The 22,315-nt window shown below is 31.7% G+C and overlaps 3 protein-coding genes across 4 annotated transcripts in view; 2 read left to right on the top strand and 1 right to left on the bottom strand.

The window, feature by feature from the left end:
* Positions 1-22,315, top strand: part of MED18 (mediator complex subunit 18) — a 550,858-nt gene that overhangs the window by 39,610 nt on the left and 488,933 nt on the right. The window lies entirely within an intron of this gene.
* LOC145317859 (uncharacterized) overlaps positions 1-22,315 on the top strand; it is a 266,488-nt gene that overhangs the window by 39,598 nt on the left and 204,575 nt on the right. The gene's annotated exons all lie outside the window — the stretch shown is intronic.
* Cdk5alpha (Cdk5 activator-like protein) overlaps positions 1-22,315 on the bottom strand; it is a 67,021-nt gene that overhangs the window by 4,431 nt on the left and 40,275 nt on the right. For both annotated transcript variants that reach the window (XM_080159147.1, XM_080159148.1), the window contains 4 exons: positions 22,105-22,242; positions 16,792-16,839; positions 12,960-13,063; positions 6,256-6,336 (listed from right to left, as the gene is read on the bottom strand). In XM_080159147.1, coding sequence (XP_080015273.1) covers positions 6,256-6,336; positions 12,960-13,063; positions 16,792-16,839; positions 22,105-22,242 — 371 coding nt within the window. The remainder of the gene's footprint in view (positions 1-6,255; positions 6,337-12,959; positions 13,064-16,791; positions 16,840-22,104; positions 22,243-22,315) is intronic.

Genomic DNA, 22,315 nt, shown 5'->3' with positions numbered 1-22,315 from the left:
TCTAGAATGGTTCTTGTACAGACAAAATATATTGTTTTATTCTGCATTTTAGTGTACAATAGAAAGTGGTAATCTTAAATATCTACAATTTGTATTAAAAGATGGTTTTGAGCTATTTTGGGAGAAATTGTAAAACCTAGCACTTAAAAGTCTCAAACTTATAAGGCGCTCATAAGTAAATTTAATATGTATTCTAATTTTTAAACTTTAGGTAACTCTTAATCTCAATAGAGGAGAATAATTGCAGTTACCCAGCTGGCGTCACAAGTAAGAAAATATGATATTCTTAGCTAAAACTAATATTGATAAATTAAAACAATTTGAATTGTACTTATTAATTATGGTGTTTAAACCATCTACACATCAATTATAGGAAAAAATACGTTTGTTAATAAAAGAGAATATACTCAACTGCCCTACTCTTAATATAGATAAATTGACACTATTTAAATGGGACTTCTCTAAATAAAATGTTGAAACCATCTACACATCAAATATAGGAAAAATTACATTCCTGAATAAAAGAGAATATACTCAACAGCCCTACTCTTAATATAGATAAATTGGCACTCTTTAAATGGGACTTCTCTGATTTAAACCATCTACCTTTGAAAGAAATTAAAAAGAACTTTCCTTAATAAAAGAGAATATACTCAACTGCCCTACTCTTAATATAGATAAATTGGCACTCTTTAAATGAGACTTTTCTAATTAAGGTGTTTAAACCATCTACACATCAATCATAGGAAAAATTACATTCCGGAATAAAAGAGAATATACTCAACTGCCCTACTCTTAATATAGATAAATTGGCACTCTTTAAATGGGACTTCTCTGATTCAAACCATCTACTCTTGAAAGAAATTAAAAAGAACTTTCCTTAATAAAAGAGAATATACTCAACTGCCCTACTCTTAATATAGATAAATTGGCACTTTTTAAATGGGACTTCTCTGATTAAAGTGTTTAAACCATGTACAAATCAAAAATTGAATAAAATATGTTCCCTAATAAAAGAGAATATATTCAACTGCCCTACTCTTAATATAGATAAATTGGCAATCTTTAAATGGGTCTTCTTTGATTAAGGTGTTCGGTAAATTTAGCGAAACGTTTGATTTTGAAAGACACTTTCAATTACAAGTCCATGATAATTTGATAGAGTTAGGGATCTAAAGGGATAAGACAATGAAAGAAAAATTAATGCTATTGTTTACCACCAATTAGAAAACAAAATTACCCCTTTATAGATCATTATTATTGGTGAAACAGTTTGGACACTCAACGTTTTTACAACTCAATCAAGAATTAATAAAAGTCCCCAAAGATTTTAAATCAATGAACGAGAGAACATGTTGTAAAACTTTGGGGACAATAATAATCCCTCCCCCCCTCTTTGGATATATTGAAAGAGATGGGGAAGTTGATATTATAAACGTTGGCAGGGAAAAGATTATTGAAGAATATATTCGCTGTTTTGTAATAACTACTATGATTAATTTGCATCCAATTACATGTGAAGGGTCTCAGGTATAAAAGGATAGGTCATTTGAAGATAAAATAATCTTTCAAAAACAGTCTGTAAATACTATACAAGCAATCTAAAGGGATAAGACAATCTCTGATAAATTGATGTACATCCCAAATGAAGATACACAAAATTATCCCTTCTGTAGATTACAATTAGTGGTTGAAACGTTTGGATACTCAACTAAATAAACCATCCAAACACAATTCAAATAGGAAAACGTTATAACAAGACTTTGGGGACTAAAAACCCATTGTCCCATCAATTTATATTCTATAATCAAAGAAAGATTAGAATTTTCTTACAATGTCCTATCCCTAGTTCCCTGCAAGGACATGGGTCAAAATCAGAATCTATTTTTAGGCATTTAAGTTGTTGTCAAGTGCCTTTTTATAGTGGCACAATAAACATAATGGATCTACTGCAGTTCACGGTAAAATATTGCTGATAACGAATATTGAATTTTAAAGGCTGCTAGCTGCCAAATGGCTGAACGTACAGATCATACCCGTATACCATTTTAAGCGGTATAAGAAGGCATACAAATAATCTGGAATAGCCAAGATCCAATGATGCACAGGGAAAGCTTTACTGAAGAAAAAACGCGTAAAATAGGCCTTTTTTCGCGCATTTCTCTGCACTGCGAGATAATTATGCATTATTGATTTATGGCTATTCCAGATTATTTGTAGGCCTTCTTATGCTGCTTAAAACAGTGTGCGGGCATGATCTATACGTTCAGCCGTTTGGCAGCTAGCAGCCTTTAAAATTCATAGATTTTTGGCAATATTCGTTACCAGCAATATTTTACCGTGAACTGCAGTAGATCCGACATAATATATACGTGGATATATTGACAGGGGAAAATTTGTCGTCAATTTAGCTGGCTTTTATTGGTCAGTTCGTTCATTAAGTGTAAAAGGAGAGGATGAGATAAAGCGGGGGGATGGGGGGTGTAGTTATTTAGCCAGCTGTGAGCATTATTTATCAGATTATATCAAAATCTGGTGTAACAACCAAGTAATAATATATCGATTATAGAGACACATAATTTGAAAATTTCAATAAAAAAACTGGAAGGAAGGGGAGTGGGGACATTGAACCCTAAATTATACTGGTACCCAAAGTTTTTATAAAATCTCTCTCATTTGTTGGCTAAAAAACTTTGAGTACTTTTATTAAATCCTCATTGGTAGTGTCCAAACTTTTCAACCAACAAATTTAATCTACAATAGGGGTAATTTAGCTCATCATCATTGTGGATGTACATTTATAAATAATCCTTTCCTGCTAAAATCTAAACTAGATTGACTATTACTAAGCCGTCCATTTTTAAATGAAATTTTTACAAGAATATTGACACATATTTATTTGTTTCTGATTTCTTAAATAAAAAAAAACATTAAAAAAATACAGATTACAATCGAGTTTCTTTATTGTTATAATCAAATAAAATGTACTAAGAGGAAAATCTATCAAAAATGGCTTCCCAACCTTTATTTATTAGAGGGTCCACGGATTGGTTCATGTTGTATATTTAAAAATGGACCATACAAAGATAAAACTATATATCAGAGTTACCCTTTTAACGTCTTTTAAATAGAGAAGGCATAACGATTTGTACATGGCACCAAAGACATTTAAAACGATAGTCTACTTAGTATTAGGAGGTCTGTTTGATAGCTTGTCCGTCTCTTAATTAAGAATACAGTAATTAGACATATCTTTTTTTTTAATCCAAATTTAATACTTTGTGGGGAGAACTTTTTCTGTTCGTTTTAACGAAATTGTACTTCTACTTTTGTAGCTTAATTTCCCCTTTTAAAAATTCGTTATGAAAAAAGCTATGGACCCTGTAGTGTGAGTGCCCTTTTTTCCTGCTCTTAGGTGTAATTACAATTTTTTATTAACATTAGAGTAGCATTGTAAAAAAAGAGAAAAAAAGTTTTTTTTTGTTTTTACATAAGATTAAGTGTTTGATTTCTTACATTGGTCTCATCCGCGTCATAACAAAACACTTTAAGATTTAGAACGCCCAATTAAGATTTATCATATAAATAATCATTTTTTAGTTTATCATGCTATTTGGGCTCAAAAAAAGTACAAGCGAATAATAATCATACCATAAGTGGTCTATAACAACAAAATCTAATAAAGAACCTAGTAATAGTGTCTAACTTTTTATCTTTGTGACGTAACAAAAATCGAAGGATGAGAGGGGAGGTGGGAAAAAGAGATGGATTTTTGTTACGTCACAAAGATAAAAAGTTAGACACTATTACTAGGTTCTCTAATAAACATTAAGAAAGAAAAAAAACTCTTTTATTTTCTTTTTTGGTCCCAGTTCACCAATTAAGTATGTGTGTGTGTGTGTGTGTGTATGTGTGTATATGTGTGTATGTGTTTGTGTGTGTTTACCTACGAGAAAAAAAAATAAGATTAAGTTTATTTTTGGTACTGTACAATTAACAAGTTAGGAAAAAAATGAAAATATGCAATTTAATTTCATTTTCTTACACATTACATTTTTTTTTTTTTAATTCATAGCTCCATAGGTTAAAAGCTTCCCAAAAGGTCTAGAACCAAGTTATAGTATGTAAGAATTTTCTTTTTTAGGGAAGCTCAGAACTGTCATTTGAGAAAAAAAACCTCTCCCGTAAAAATAAGAATTTTTTAAACTTATGTTTCTAACTGGTTCTAAACCCTGAAACTCGAACGACGACGCTAAAACTTAAATTAATCCTGGTTCCTAGAATTATTTTATCCTTGTAGTATAACAACTCACAGAGATCTAAAGGGATAAGACAATGGCCGATAAATTGATGTACATCTCCAATGTTGATACACAAAATTACCCCTTCTATAGATAACGGTTAGTTTGGACGCTCAACTTAATGAACCATTCAATCAAAGTTCAATAAAAGTCCCCAAAGTCGTTAAAGCCATCAAATATGAAATCGTTATAATAAAACTTTTAGGACTAGTGTAATAAACAGCCCAATGTCCTCGTCCTCTCTGGGTTCTATACCTTGAGACTTGGCTACGACGCTAAAACTTATAATATAATCACTGGTTTTAATAATAAACCTTTCCCCCAAATATTTTTTGGAAATTCTAGCATTCTAAACTGAGTTTGTTGTCTACCATATCGTGCTAATAATCTCCAAGAAACTTTACCACAATTAGTTAACCTATTGGTAGATATTTTGTTGTGATATTACACTCTTAGCATCGTCTATAGGACCCCAATTTTAAAACTTAAATCCTATTAAAGTTCAGGCTAAGAAATTCAACACTTTAATGTTTAATAGGTTTACAAATATATACTAAACTTGAAAACATATTTTAAAAAATATTTCTATTTTTAGAATTTATATGTATTTTTTCCTTGCTAATGGATTCGCCCTAAGCCTCGAAAAATCCTTCCATTTTTTTATTTAAAGATAATCAAATGAGAGATCTAAAGTGATAAGACAATGACCAATCAATTAATGTACGTACATCCCCAATGATGATACACAAAATTACCCCTCTTGTAGATTACAATTGAAGGTTGATACGTTTGAGAACTCAACTTAATAAACCAACCAATCAAAATTTTTAAAAATCCCGACGATTAGGCCAACGAAAAAAAAACATTACTTTAAAACTAGTGTAATGAGCAGTCCCCAACACTCTATGATCAAATGCTTTGTTAAGTTCAAAGTGTTGTTAATTAGTTATTTTTTAATTCTTTCTATCTATCTATCTTTCCATTTATTTGTCTGTCTGTCTGTCTGTCTATCTATCTATCTAACTTTCCATCTATTTGTCTGTCTGTCTGTCTGTCTGTCTGTCTGTCTGTCTGTCTGTCTATCTATCTATCTTTCCATCTATTTGTCTGTCTGTCTGTCTATCTATTTAGTATATTTACGTCACAAAGATAATTTGTCCGACACTTTTACTGTGTTCATCTATCTCACCTGAGTTTATGGATAATATTGACACATCTGTCACAAAATTTGTCTTTGTCTGTATGTCTGTCTGTATATCTGTCTATCTATCTATCTATCTGTCTATCTCACCTGAGTTTATTGATAATATTGACACATCTGTCCCAAAATCTGTCTTTGTCTCTATGTCTGTCTGTCTATCTGTCTATCTATCTGTGTATCTCACCTGAGTTTATTGATAATATTGACACATCTGTTCCAGAATCTGTCTTTGTCTGTCTGTCTATCTGTCTATCTATCTGTCTATCTATCTGTCTATCTATCTGTCTATCTATCTGTCTATCTATCTGTCTATCTATCTGTCTATCTATCTGTCTATCTATCTGTCTATCTATCTGTCTATCTATCTGTCTATCTCACCTGAGTTTATTGATAATATTGACACATCTGTCCCAAAATCTGTCTTTGTCTATCTGTCTGATTATATATCTATCTGTCTATCTCACCTGAGTTTATTGATAATATTGACACATCTGTCCCAAAATCTGTCTTTGTCTATCTGTCTGATTATATATCTATCTATCTATCTCACCTGAGTTTATTGATAATATTGACACATCTGTCCCAGAATCTGTCTTTGTCTATCTGTCTGATTATATATCTATCTGTCTATCTCACCTGAGTTTATTGATAATATTGACACATCTGTCCCAGAATCTGTCTTTCTCTGTATGTCTGTCTGTCTATCTATTTATCTATCTATCTATCTGTTTATCTTGTATCTTTCTATCTCACCTGAGTTTATTGATAATATTGACACATCTGTCCCAAAATCTGTCTTTGTCTATCTCCACCAGGAAGGGTTTCAACGGATAACTGAAAATAAAATTTTGATATTAGATTTTTAAAATTGGTTAATGAATAAGGAAATCGCATTATTGTTATTTACAATCTGATTGACACCTATACGCTGATATTAAAACCAGTTTTGTTAGCCCCGCGGGGCTAGTATTACAAAACTAGTATTAATTTTAAGATTTTTATTTTAATATTTGTGGAAAATTGTCTACATGATTTTTAAGTAAGGCTGTGAACCGGATCTAATCCAGCGGATATTAATCAGTGTAGAAGCCACACTGAAAAGATTCCCTGCCAAAGAATTAGGTTGTCCTTGTTTAATTATAAAAGTTTGTTGATAAAAAATTTGAGAGTTTTTTTCCCTGTCAAATGGAAATTCAGCTGGCTTTGTACACTACAATCGATGTAGGATAAACGTGGATATATTGACAGAGGAAAATTTGAGGTTAATTTAGATTGCTAATATGGACCTCAATTAATGGTCAATGGAGGGGAGAGGGGATGGGGTAAAAAGGGTGGATTTGGGATATCCTTATTTTAGACCGCTGGGTGGTTTCACTTTATTAGAAAAAATGAAAATCTGGTGTGTAAGATTCCAGTAATAATATATCCAATGGTTGGCCGTATATTTAGCCTAAGGTATAAACAGCTTTGCAAATATTGGAAATATTCAACCTTGTTACATCTTAAACTGCAAAAAACTAGCGAATATAAAAAAGTTTTTTTTGCTGTATTATTTTGTAACAAAGGGTGGTGAATTAAGCCTTGTTTGTTTTTCTTGCTTTTTTTTAACCCAGGAAGCTATGTGTGTCTTTTTATCATAGAAATCACCATTTTGAATACTAAAACGTATATTTCATTATACCTTGTCACTACAGGAATCTTCATAAAAGGTTTGAAAATATATAAATTTTAATATGTCCTTGAAAATTTTAGTTAAATCACAAAAGCTAAATCGAACGTTTTATATTGAACGAATTAAAGAGAAAAATCAATTTAAGTTTTAAAAACTTTTTTGTTCTTCCAAGAACAATTTTTGGTGTCCTGACCTTAGGGTTACAATTATGGGTAACATACCTTTATTTTGATATTGGACCATCTCTACCCCAACCCCCTCCCTTGTTTTTTTTTATCTATAAACCACAAATTTGTGTTGCTCTTGAATCTATTATATTATTTTAAATGTACATGAAATAGAAATGGCTATGACTGACATATTATCGAAATGCCGCTATCTACATGGTAACTTTTCCGTTAACTAGCTGCAACGCCCCCCTAGTGTTCGAACTCACCACATATTTAATTTTTATTTTAAGAAGTAAAACACAAAAATGTTTTTTGGAGGAATCATGTTTTTCTAGGGGCTATTTTTCTTAGTAGGTTGGTGGTACTTTCCCTAAAAATAGTTTTAAAGCTTTCCATGATCTCTGCAAAGCTACATTTTCAAAGGAGAACCATATCGGTTCAACATTTAGCGAGATACTTCGGTACAAACAGACAGACATCTTGTTACTTTTATATAAGGATACCATATAGTCGACATAAACCTTTGACAGGGTTAAGTCAACACACTATTTTTAGGTTTCAAAGGATGGACTATTACCCCTTGGTTAGAGCTTTTTCCCCAGGGACAAAAAAATGAATGTAGGGGGGAGGTATACATGGTCAACTAATAAAATAAGTAATTATCCCCAATTATTCTTACCAAATGCAATAATTGGTTACATGGTGTTTTTACACAATAAATCAATAACAAAGAGAGAAAACGTGAATATTTGGAGATTTTTTGGGACAACCTTATTTAATTATACAACCTTTTTCTAGAAGTTCTCACTAAGCAAAGTGTTTGTTATGGCAGCTAGCTAAAAAGTCTGTTTTAAACGTCTTTTACATGATGCAGAGCGGTGAAAATATTTTAACCTTTTTTTAGGCCTAGTAATTCTTTATTTTCTATTATACTCATTGAAGGATAATAAATCTATTAGACCACTAATTTGATAATGAAACAAACCCTGTCTCTGTAATTATTGGTGGAAAAGTTTAAACACGACTAGTTTGTACCAAGATTTAATAAAAGTCCCCAAAGTTTTAAGCCAATGAATAAGAGAACGTGTTAACAAAACTTTGGGTACCAGTGTAATGTCCTCTCCCTCCACAGGGCGCGTCACACTTCACGCTAAAGACGCCGTAAAACGTTACATTTGATAAATGTTACCCAATGAAAACCGCAGAAAACAATTCCCCCCCAACCAATCAGACAAAATAAATATGAACCACAATCAACAAAAAGTCTACACAGTAAAGAAAATACACTCGAAAAGAATTTGTTTTATGAAAAATAAGATTTTGGGCCTTTAAACTAAATTATTTCGATTCCAGGAATAAACAAGTCAATGGACGTTAAATTGACATTTAGACTACTTTTATTGAATTTTAATTGGTTGGTTCATTAAGTTGGGTGTTTAAACGTTTCAACCACTAATTGTAATCTACAGGAGGGGAAATTTTGTTTATTATCATAGATGATATACACCAATTTATCGGCCATTGTCTTATTCTTTCAGAACCCTGATTTAAACAATTTCTTTATTTCTTCAGAATATCAATCCCTGTCACCAAAAACAAAGTATATTTTTTGGTTGTCTGGGCTATAAATATAAAACATTGTTTATGAATTTTATTTATATGGACACCATGTTTTATACAAGTCATACATATTGTACATATAGGCTTTATTCAAGTTTAAGTTTAAGTATTTTACTCTTAATTTGTTGCTTTTTAGTACAAATTCTCTTCTAGCTGTGCCTATTAATGCACCATTGCATTTCCCCAATGATACTAATAACATCATTGATCTGAAATAGCAGCAGTTGGCTTTTAAGTATCAACCGCTATGAAATATTCTAGAAATAATGTATCCAATTTTATGAGATCTACTATTACTCTGTTGCATTTGGTTAAATGTTATTGTCCTCTTGTTATTAGTGGTATGTTTGAAATATTTTTTATTCTCTTAAATTGATAATATGAAATTACATTTTTCTTTTAAAGGATAAGAAACAATAGCTTGATGAATATATTAGCATATTTAAACACTAGTGGCTGAGCCCTTAGTATCCGGGCTCCGTCTCTTTATTCAAAGGGGTAGAAGTGAGCTAGACTTCAATCAAAAAATTAAATAGCATTAAACCATCTTAAGCTTCTCTAAAATGAAGAACTCCATCAGTTTAGTAGTAAATGGCGGCTACGCCCCCTAGAAGCCTCTAGTGGCACTTTAAATGTTTTTTTTTTTGTTGCGTTCAAGTTTTTACGATATGTTGCGTAAGAGTCCCTTTAACGATACCTCGCAATGTTACGTAGGAGTCTCTATACTTAAAATAAAAATTTCGATTTATTATTATTTCTCTTGGGAGAGTAGTGGTACCATCTCCCAAAATAGTTATAAACCTTTCCGGGACTTAGGAGAAGCTACCCTGTTAAGGAGAACCCAATCGGTTCAGCGGTTAGCGAGATCCTTCGGTACAAACAAACACACAGACACACATCCGGTTACTTTAGTATAAGAATTGAAATAATAAGATTCAGTAACAAACTTTACAACTTTATATAATGAAATTAATGCTGTTAGAAACAAAAAACATAGAAGATATAGGTTTGTTGTAGTAATGCTTTTTGTAGTAAACTTGAAATATATTGAAACAGCATTCAACTTTTCTTAAAACTTAGAGAAGAAATTTAGATCATTCTTTTACGAAAGGAAGTATAGTTTCAACCTCCTAACTATCATTATTGAAAAATCTATTTTGGTATTTCTTATTTAGAAGTGATTCTATAGTTATTAGTTAGATAGTATTTCACCAATGAATATGACATCCCAAGACCAAAAGTTTAATGTAACACCAAAGTTTAATATTACTCTGAAAATTTTCAATAATGATTTGTTTTATGTGGTAATTTGATAAAATAAGTCTCCAAAAAAAAACGTACATCTCTTAAAGTGTTTTAAATGGTCTGTATGTATGGTAAATAAGGTATGTAAGAGGCCTAATACTTGACTTACCTTATTTCATTGCCCATATACCTGTATAATAGGTAAGGACAGGTAAGAACAATGGTATGTAGGGTATGTAAGAGGGTAATACATGACTTACCTTATTTTATTGCCCATATAGCTGTATGATAGGTAGAGAGAAGTAAGTACAATGGTAAGTAGGTATGATAAGTAGGGTATGTAAGAGGGTAATACTTGACATACCTTTTTTCATTGCCCATATAGATGTACTAGTGAGAAAGCGGCCTTAGGCCGCCTTAGGGTCCGAGTTATTAGAAAAAAGCAGAGGGACATTTCAAATTATAGAGTAGCTTCTCTACTTAAAAATATTTTAGCAGAAAATCTTACATGAACTTTATATGTCTGTCTGGTACACAATCAGAAATATGATTTACTTTAAAATAAAAATAGAAAGCAAATTTGTCTGTGAAGATTTCGCTGACTAAAAAGCATCATATATTCAATTATCTTTGTCAGTCAGTCCGTCCATTATGCTAAAGTTTTAGTAATTAGATTTTATGGTTTTAGAGATGTATGTTTAAAGTTTACTGTATATATTTTTTTTCTTTTTAAAACTAAAATTAAAATAGTGGGGTCAACTACCCCCCCCCCCCCCCCCAAAAAAAAAAAAATACGAAAAATTGGTTTGATTACACCTCTTGGGGCGAAGCCGCTAGTTTATAAAATATGGAAGTGTATTTTCAATGCTTGATATGTACTCGATATGGGAAAGCACCCTAAACATCACTTGCTTAATTATTATTAAATATATTTTTTACACGAAGCACCTCTATAATTAGAAATGTCCGTCTGAGGGTAAAACATAATTCTTAATCTGCTATTAAAGATAGACGGCTTTAAATATAAATTAAAAATGTATTTTTCCACTTTATATGCCGTCGGTCTGTCAGTATAGCTTTTAGTATTTCCAGGGAAGACTTTATTATCTTATCTTATCTTCTATTTAAGTTTTGTATGATTTACAACATACAACAATAAATAACTAATAAAAATATTTTTATTTGTAAATACATTGTCAATTTGATTTCAATGTCTCATTCTTAATATCTAATCTACTTAACTGATTAGGTTCTCTATTTTATATAAACTTAACATCGGTCCCGTGATGGTTTTAGGCTATTTAATTTTTAGATTTAAGTCTTGGGATGGGTTTAAGCTTTTTTTCTAGTCCGTAGATGATAAAGGGGCAAACGCTAAAAATATATATAAAGTTTTTTTGTCTGAAGGTTAAAATCTCAATAACTACTAAAGCAATTGGGTTCTCAGTTTTAGGTAAGCTTCAAATAGGTCCCATGGGGGCATTAGGTTATTTCATTTTTAGATGGTTTTAAGCTATTTTTTCTAGCCTGTTTCTGCCCCTTTAATTACAGAGCCCCTGGATGCTAGGTACGCATCCGCTAGGTATGCATTCTTTAATTCAGAATTAGAAATATGGATTTTGTTAAAATTTCCCTGACAATTCTATGCCCGTTTTTCTTTTGGGGGGGGGGGGGGCGGGGGGTTCACTGTATATTCACAGGGGAAATATTAGAAAATAAATATAAATATATTAACTTGCACATAAAGATTACTTCAAGTTCAACTACTTACGTTAGAATTTCTGTCTGGCTGATTTCAGTTATTTATTTTATAATAAAAGCCTTTGATACTATGAACGTAATAACATTCTGACTTAGCGTTTTCTTTTTTTAAAACCTCTCTCTCACACTTGCTTTTTCTTCCATTTTTCTTTTGATTTCTTTATTTGATCTTCAGATACGTATTTATAATAATGCTTTTTTCATTCTTTCAAAAATGAAATTTGAATTAAGGAATTTATTTTCCAATATATATTTTTTTATATAACCGTCACGAAAGGGTTAAAATGTTTTTAATTTTTGTTTGTAAATCTGAACACATTAAAAGTGGCGCTAGAATCAATTTGTTTTAAAACTAAGTTTTCTTAAATTTACTATATTATGAATTTAAATTTTCTGTTTTAAGAATAGTAATTAAATACTTCAACATTATGTAAATAGCAACATGAAATAAAAAAGATGAATTTATTCTTAATAAAGTAAAATATTGGGTCTTATCGTTCTGGGCAATGAGAGTTTATTATGGATTATTGGAGCACTATGAGTTTTAAACATTTATCTCTTGGAAGACTTGAGCTCATATATAGACATTTATTTCCTATATAGATCTGTCATGGATCTTGATGCAATAAAGCAGGCTGTTTTGTAAATGTTAAAAATTGGAAGATTTCATTAAATAAAAGTAATCGCAAATATACTTAGTAAATGATAGGTAGAGAGAAGTAAGTACAATGGTAAGTAGGTATGATAAGTAGGGTATGTAAGAGGGTAATACTTGACTTACCTTATTCCATTGCCCATATAGCTGTATGATACGTAAAGACAGGTAAGTACAATGGTATGTAGGTATGATAAGTAGGGTATGTAAGAGGGTAATACTTGACATACCTTTTTTCATTGCCCATATAGATGTATGATAGGTAGAGAGAAGTAAGTACAATGGTAAGTAGGTATGGTAAGAAGGGTATGTAAGAGGGTAATACTTGACTTACCTTATTTCATTGCCCATATAGCTGTATGATAGGTAAAGACAGGTAAGTACAATGGCCTGTAATTCTGTTTCTTGAGTAATATTCTCGTCTACGGCATCACGCACCTAAAAATATAATATATTGGTTGAAAAGTTTGGACACTAGTTATTAACAAACCAATCAAAATTTAATAGAAGTACTCAAAGTTTTTGAGCAAAGGTAAGTTTTAAACTTTTTGTACCAGTGTAATTTAGAGTCCAACGTTCCCTCCCTCCCTGGGTTCAGTTAGGTTAGATATATTTAAGTTATACTTAGGTTAGGTAAGGTTGGCCTTATGCAGTGGTTACAGGCAAAAACTGGTTTATGAGAATCCCCGTATGGGTGAAATTCAAATGAACCAACTTATGTTTTTCAAATATTTTTTCTTCTTAATATATTAAATCATGTATTTTTAGCTCGAATAGAATATGACGTTTTTTGTATCTTTTTATACTTATTCAGTATAATAGCTTTTTTCCAGAAATAAAGTATTTAATAAAAGTAAAACTACGTTGAGCATTTTTATTTTGAAAATAAATATTTTATTTTTTTTAATTTTATCTTTTAGCATTAAATAAGAATGATTATGTTAATATGTTATTGTTTATAGACGATAATTTAATGTACATACCCAAATTGCCCAATCTGTAGATTAATAGCATTAGAGGAAAGGTTTAAACACCGCTAGTTCAAACAAACCCAATAAATTTTTTAAAAAGACTTTGAGAGCCAGTATAATTTACAGTCCAATGTCTCCCCCAATGTCTTTTTTTTTTAAAGCTCTCCCAAAAAATCAAATAATTATTCCAAGAATAAGGTATAACCAACAAGCAAAATAAATCTAAAATAATATTTGGGTGGCAGATGTAAAGGTCATTAATTTTACGATGTGTTGACCCCCAAAGACAGCTGAAATTACATATAAGTTTCGTGATTTTATTCGAATTCATTTTGTTGTTTGTATAACCTAAGTCTAATTGAAGATTTGAGAAGAGGAAAAAAACATGAGTTTGCGTGAGAATTACAAAATTGTGAAAACAACGTAGAATTGGCGTTGTTACAATTTACACAAAACCCTCTAAAAACTGGTTAGTTTCTTTTAAAATAAAGGGTTACTTATCGCATCGTATTATAGACAGCTTTCCGTGGATATGAAATTTAGTTTATAAAATTAAAAATCAAATAATAAAGGTCTAATTGAAGATTTGAGAGAAGGAAAAAACTTAAGTTTGCGTGAGAATTACAAAATTGTGAAAACAACGTAGGATTGGCGTTTTTACAATTTACACAAAAACCTTTAAAAACTGTTTTTTTCTTCTTATAAAATAAAGGGTTATTTATCGCATCGTATTATAGACAGCTTTCCGCAAATATTGAAATTAAATTCACAAGGTTAAATATCAAATAATGGAGGTCTAATTGAAGATTTGGGAGGAGGAAAAAACTTGAGTTTGCGTGAGAATTACAAAATTGTGAAAACAACGTAGAATTGGCGTTGTTACATCTCAAGCAAAAACCTTTTAATAACTGTGTATTTTTATAAAAATAAAGGGTTGGTATTTTCTGGTTTTGATAGGAATAGTTATTTATCGCATTGTATTATACAGCTTTCCGCAGAAATTTTAATTAAAATCATAAGATGAAAACAAGTTTTGTTAGCCCCGAAGGACCAAAGGCCAGGTATAACAAAACTGAAATTTTATGATTTATAGTTTATTGTCTGTAACACGATGCTATCCAATGATAAGAAACAGAATTACCCTCTTTTTGTTTGAAAAGTTTTGACACTGCCAGATTAAATAAACCACTAAAAAAAAAATTTTCAGTACCCAAAGTTTTTGTGCTTACGAATGTGAAGGCATGTTTGAGTACTAGTTTCCTTGGTCATATGCATTCAAGATCCTATAAACGGCTATCTATCTATCAACATAAATGGATATGTATCGACATAAATGTTATTGGTGGGTCTGTATCCCCACCTCTTTTGGATGCATGCTTATCGGGAAAAAAACGAATTGAACAGACTCTTAAAATAGGAATTATCGGTACGTGTAATCCCTTGAAACGACAAGTGGACCGAAGAATACCCCCCCCCCCCCTAAACTTATCAGTCATATAGAAAAAAGACGGTAAATTGATTTACACACCCCAATGATTATAAACTAGTTTCCCCTTTTGTAGATTTAAATTATTGGTTGAAAAGTTTGGACACTACTAGTTAAGAAGCAACCAATCAAAATCATATAAAGTGTTTGTTGAGCCAATGAATAAGATAACGTGGTTATAAAACTTTGGGTACCAGATTTATTTACAGTCCACTGGCCCCCATTACTATTTAGAGGGATTGCCTACCCTCCTCCAAAATAAATGAGGGAAAACGCAACTACTTAATTCAAAGGAAAAAAGTATCTGATCATTTTTTTGGTTTGGTTCGATAACTAGGGTTAACCAGCAATACAGAAAATTTAAATCTTGAATACCTATTTCACTTTCAATTTTATTATTTAAAATAAACAAAACTATAAATTTGATTTTTTTAAAGAAGTTAAAAAACTCTTCTTTTTTTGGGGGGGGGGAATTTTTTATAGTTACCCTCCCTTAAAATAGTAATAACCCTTCCATGAAACTATAGGAAACTTCACTGTGAAGAAGAACCATATCCGTTCAGCGGTTTGCAAGATCTTTTGCTCCAGAAAGATAGACATCTTGTTACTTTTATATAAGGATTAATGTGTTTAGATAATTTCAAAATCGTCTTTAAAGCAAAAAATATTAAAATGCGTATTATATTTATATTGTTGAATTTTTAAAAATAATCTATTGGTAAAGTCTTCAAGAAAAATGCTTTAATAAAAATTTTGCTGTTTTATATGATAAAAAAATCTATTTTTCATTCCACCAAACAACTTTCATTTTTCTGCGTCATAGTCTAAAAACAAAGGTTTAACAATTGAATAATTGAAAAAACATGAATTATTCATGAAACTTTTAACAAGGATGATAATATTAAGGTCATAAAATGGACATACGAACATTATGAGATAAGAACAGACACGTCTTAAACTCTCACTTACATTTAAAAAGATACCTTTTTGCTAATTCAGAGTTGGTTTGTTAAAAACTGGTAATTATTTTATGATTTTTATTTTACTATTCGTAGAATACTGTCTGTACGAGGTTTTACATGATTTTTTAGTATGGCTGAGAACCGGTAATAATCCACTTGTTATTAATCGGTTTTGAAGCCATACTGGAAATAGATATTCAAATACAAAACAAAGAGATTCCTACAACCAAATATTTATTCAGCTTAAGAATCAGTATTTTTAGGTGATTTGTTCTTCACTTTTTAAACTTGCGTAAATACTCGGTCTACTTGGTATCTATAATCAAAATTAAGTGGTCTTATGCAAGGAGGCTTCAGTTGGTTTAACAACTTTGGGGACTTTTATTTAATTTTGATCATTATTTTGAGTGTCCAAACGTTTCAACCACTAATTGCAATATACAGAGGATGTAATTTTTGTTTCATCATTGGGAATGTACATCAATTTATTGTTTGATGGCTGATAAATTAATGTACATCCCCAATGATAATACACAATATTACCCTTTCTGTTGTTTACAATTAGTGGTTGAAACGTAAAGAACCAATCAAAATTCAATTAACGTCCCAAATGAAAAAGAGAATGTTAATATACAACTTTGGGTACTAGTGTAATAATAGCCTAATATCCCCTCCCTCATTGACAGACATGGGAACGTATCTTGGTTACAGAGTTGCTGCGCTTCTAAAATTTAAAAAAAAACTTACCAATAAATAAACAAAGACAACATTTGCTGGGTTGATAAAGGCAATATCCTAAAATAAATAAATATCATTAGATAAATAAATAAATAGATTATATTAGATAAATAAAATTATAAATAGATAAAAATAAATAAAGTCTAAACAAGGATGACAACAACATCCATAAAAGCGAAGCTCTGAAACGGTAGGACAGACGGATATTAACACTTGTATAATATCAGAACAGAATAATCAGAATGTAAATGTATAAAAGTCAAAGCAAAATTGTAAGTAAATTTGTTGAAAAACTGCTTGATACAGAATAATGTTTATTGACATACTTACATTTTTAGGACTTTTTTATAGAGTTGCTTCGCTTATAATATTGTACTTTGTTGTCCCAGGAATCAGTATACCAAAAATCAGACCAATCGGATAATTAGGTCACATACAAATTTGTCGTTAAAAATGTAAAAGAAATCAACATGTTGAAAATGAACGTACGGACATTCTGGTAATGATTATAGAGTTGCTACGCTTTCTAACTCGTACCTAACTTTTACAGGAATCACCATGCAAAGTTTGAAATCGATAGGACAATTCTAACATGCCTATATTAACGAAAAAAGCTATCCGTTACGGACGGACGGACAGACGTACGGACGGACCGACCCTATTATAGAAAAGATTCGCTTTTAAAAAGACATCATATTTGTTGGGATGTAAAGGCAATATCCTGAAATAAATAGATTATATTAGATTAATAAATAAATAATAAATAAATTAGATAAATAAAAATAAATGAATAAATGATAAACAAAGACAACATTTGCTGGGTTGATAAAGGCAATATCCTGAATTTGATAAATATTATTAGATAATTAATAATAGATATATTATCACTTGGATGTTGTGTACTCTTATAAAGTGATGCTTGCAGCTGGCTAAAATAACGATAGCCCCCCATCCATCTCTTTACCCCATCAACTTTCATTATACGGAATAAACGAAATGGCCAATAAATGAAGTCCATATTAGCAACCTAAATTAAAGGCAAATATTTCTTTGTCAATATATCCACGTATATTATATCCATTGTAAAAAAATAATCCATTTTGAATATATTAATGTTATTATCAGATAGATAATGCTACTTGACCTTGCTCTAATTTTTTACATTATTGTCTGGATAATGTTATAAAATGGATGTAGAAAATAAGTGGATATTATGACAGGGGAAAAATTGTCGTCAATTTAGGTTGCTAGCATGGAACTCGTTTATTGGTCAGTTCGTTACAGTAAAAGAGAAAGGAATGGGGTAAAGAGGAGGATGGGGAGAATCCTTATTTTAGCCCGCTGTAAGATCCAAGTAATAATATATCCATTATTATAATGTAATGAATGAATCTGTAAAAAGGGAGTGTGTAATAGTGTTGGGCCTGATACTTTTTTGGCCGGATACCGGATACCGGCTGGTTTGTAATGCCTGATATTCGGTAACCGGCCGGATATCTGGCCAACGTTCGATATATGGCAGGTTACCGGATATACCGGATATCTGGCATTAGAAATCAGCCTGATATCAGGCATCCGGATAGTTTCAATATCCGGTATCAGGACGGATATTGAAAATGGCCGGATATCCGGCCCAGCCCTAGTGTGTTATACCTCCTGCTTAGACAAGGAGGAGACAGTGGACTGAAATTTATGCTGGTACCCAAAGTTTTATAAACAGACTCTCACATTGTCATCTCGTGATTGATTGGTTTATACTAGTAGTTTCCATTTTATAATTTTAACTCTCCAACATGTAACTTCAACATTGGGAATAAAATATAAATTTATCTGTATTTAACTGTATAAAATGAACATTTAAAGACCTAATTTAAATTCAGTTCGCAAATCCTTTGTAATGTTGTAAAAATCTCACATTGTTCTATTTCAAACATTTTGAATTTTAGTAGCGAAGCTACTCTATAATTAACTTTATCAGTCCGTATGTCCATAACGCTAAAGGGAGGGGAATATGTGATTTTCTTTCAGGACAATAAAGCCAATTGGGGTAGTGAGGTGGGATATTTACTTCACTAGTCCCCTAAATATTATAATAACGTTTACTTATTCGTTGGCTTAACAACCGTTTATTGAATTTTAATTGGTCCAAACGTTTGTATCACTAATTTTAATCTACGGAAGTGATAATTTTGTGTATCATAATTGGGATGTACATCAATCTATCGGCCATTGTCTTATCCGTTTGGATCCGCGAATGGGGGGGGGGGGAGATCGAACGAATCTTCTAGGGGCGAAGCCTCTATAGGCTATGGGAAAAATGAAAAAAAACCGCATCTTATAATTACATATATAATAAGTATATTGTATCAGGGATCTAACGGGATAAGACAATGGCCGTAAAATTGATGTAAATTCCAAATGATAATACACAAAATTACCCCTTTTGTTGATTATAATTAGTGGTTGAAACGCTTGGACGCTCAACTTAAGGAATCAAGTAATTAAAATTCAATAAAAGTCCCTAATGTTATTAAGCCAACGAATAATAAGAAAACGTTATTATAAGACTTTGGGGACAAGTGTAATAAACAGCCAATGTCCCCTCCCTCCCAGAAGTATGTATATTCATATCTTGTTGATATTAAGAATATCTATCTATAATACAAAGTAGAACGATGTCTGTCTGTCCGTCTGTCCGTCTGTCTGTCTGTCCCTTAAGATCTCGGTAACCACTGAACCGATCGGATTCTACTCTTCAGGGTATCTACCTATTGGTCCTGTGGTGGTTTTAAGCTATTTTCTCGGGGGGTGGGACACCCCCAACCCCCCCAAAAACCAAAAAATCCCCCCCCCCATTTTTTTTTTTTTTTTTTTTTTTTTTGAAGAAGATTTCCATGGTCCTTACCGATTTTCGCAATAATTTTTTTTATCACCTCTTGGGGCAAAGCCCCTAGAGGCTAGGGGCGAAGCCGCTAGTAATCTTATATATAAGCCAAACACTTTTTATAGAACAAGGATAACTATTTCATTACAGAGAGAGCCCTTATATGTATGCTAGGGGTGCAGTTTGAACCTTTTATAAATAGACATACACCAATTCGGAGAATGGCGATTAAGGAGGGGGAGGGGTACAGAGAACATATAAAATGAATGAATGAGAAACTTCTCTTCAAATATGAACCAAGATGAACTCACTCCAGGATATATTCCACACACTGCCCCGTCCCTTGAGATTATATTTATAAGATAAAAATTTTCTACAAAATACTCAGAATATTTTATAAATAAAAAACTAATTTTTATTCTTTAAAATATACACGATCAAGTTTAAAAATCATTTTATTAAGAAAATAAACAAAATAAGTTCCAACTTCAAAATATATTAAAATATACAGTTAAAATGGGACACCTAGCGACTAAAATATAAGTTAAAAACTTGTTTATTATTTTTAGCCTATTTTGTTTCAGACATTTTATTACTTTTCTTATTTATTAATCTGCGCTGTGTATTCATAAATAACAACTAGAGTAGCAAGTTAAACGGAATATTCTTTTCTTGGTTTGGGGGGCTTTCTGGAAATATGAGAAGGGGATATCTTAAAAAACAAGGATGACAACATCCATAAAAGCGAAGCACTGAAACGGTAGAACAAACGGGCATTAACACTTGTACAGTGTCAGAACTGAATAATCATAATATAAATGTCATAAATGTAATAAGAGTCAAAGCAAAATTGTAAGTAAATTTGTTGAAAAACTGCTTGATTCAGGATAATGTTTATGGACATACTAACATTTTTAGGACTTGATTATAGAGTTGCTTCGCTGATTACATTATACTTTGTTGTCTCAGGAATCAATATACCAAAAATCAGATCAATCGGATGATTAGATCACATAAAAATTTGTTGTTAAAAAAGTAAAAAAATCAACATGTTTAAAATGGACGTACGGACATTTTGGTGATGATATTTATAGAGTTGCTACGCTTTCTAAATCGTACCTAACTACTAAAGGAATCACCATGCAAAATTTGAAATCGATAGGACAATTCTAACATGCCTAAATTAACGAAAAAAGCTAGCCGTTACGGACTTACGGACGTACGTACGGACGGACGGACGGACGGACGGACGGACGGACGGACCGACCCTAATTATAGAAAAGCTTCGCTTTTAAAAACGGTGTAGGGTTGGACGTTCAACGAGTTTAATAGGTTTGTATTTTGTATGTTTATTTATCCGTACATAAATTAAAAGTAACAGGATGTCTATCTTCTGTATGTGTGTCTGTCTTCCGCTGAACCGATATGGTTCTTCTTTAAAGCAAAGATTCTCATTTATAACTACTTTTTGGGAGTGTACGACCAACCTTCTTAGATAAATCGACCCTAGAAACAAAGCCATCCCCCATAATAAAAGAAACTTTTTCTTATTAAAACTAAAATTAAAAGGGGGATGGAGTTCGACTGACCAACCTCGCCCCCGTAAAATAGCATCTAGAAATATTGTACTCTGCTGTTATAATATTAACAAAAGACAGTATGCAATTGAATGCAAGGAGGGAGGGGAAATTGAGCTGTTAATTACACTAGTCCTCGAAGTTTTAATAACGTTTAATTATTTTTTAGGCTTAATAACTTTGGTGACTTATATTGAATTTTGATAGGTTAGTCCATTAACTTGAATGTCCAAATGTTTCAATCACTAATTGTAATCTACAGAAAGGGTAATTTTGTTTATAATAATTGAGGATCAATTCATCGTCGATTGTCTCGTCCCTTTAGATCTCTGCAAACTCAATGAGTAGCTTACTTCGCTAGACGCATCAATGCTGTTTCTAACACCTTCAATTACATCTATATAACTCTACAATATGACCATAAACACTTTTGTGATTTTAACAAACAAAAATCCACGAAACCCATCGCCAGACATTACTAAATATTTATTGGTGTCTGCAAGCTATATCAGGGATCTAAAAGGATAAGACAATTAACAGTAAATTGATGTTCATCCTTTATGATGATACACAAAATTACCCCTTCTGTAGATTACAATTAGTGATTGATACAACCAACCAATCAAAATTCAATAAAAATATCTAAGGTTGCTAATCTAACGAATAAGAATTTTTGGGGACTAGTGTAATAAACGGCTTAATGTCCCCCTCCTCCATGGCAATCTGTATAGAAACTATATAAAAACATAACTATAGCATTGATAAAAAATTCCCCTTTTGATAAAGGTATGATGTAATTATTACTATGTATGTTTTAGGTTTTTTTATATGAAGGATAAAATATCTAAAATAGCTTTGTACCTGCCAACCCTGGAGCAACAATGAGCGGTCAACTGTCCTGAGCCACATGATACAATCCCCAGGCTGGAAGTCACGCAGCTTGTAACACTTCAAGTACAGGTAGTTACCCAGGCACTTCAACAGCTCACTTGTGCTAGCCTAGATAGATAGATAGATAGATACAAGTACAGGTAGTTGCCCAGGCACTTCAGCAGCTCACTTGTGCTAGCCT

The sequence above is a fragment of the Acartia tonsa genome, chromosome 4, assembly GCF_053477335.1.
Source record: "Acartia tonsa isolate MP-2025a chromosome 4, ASM5347733v1, whole genome shotgun sequence".
NCBI lineage: Eukaryota > Metazoa > Arthropoda > Copepoda > Calanoida > Acartiidae > Acartia > Acartia tonsa.
The sequence above is the reverse complement of the archived record's forward strand: the minus strand, read 5'-3'. Positions and strand labels throughout refer to the sequence as shown.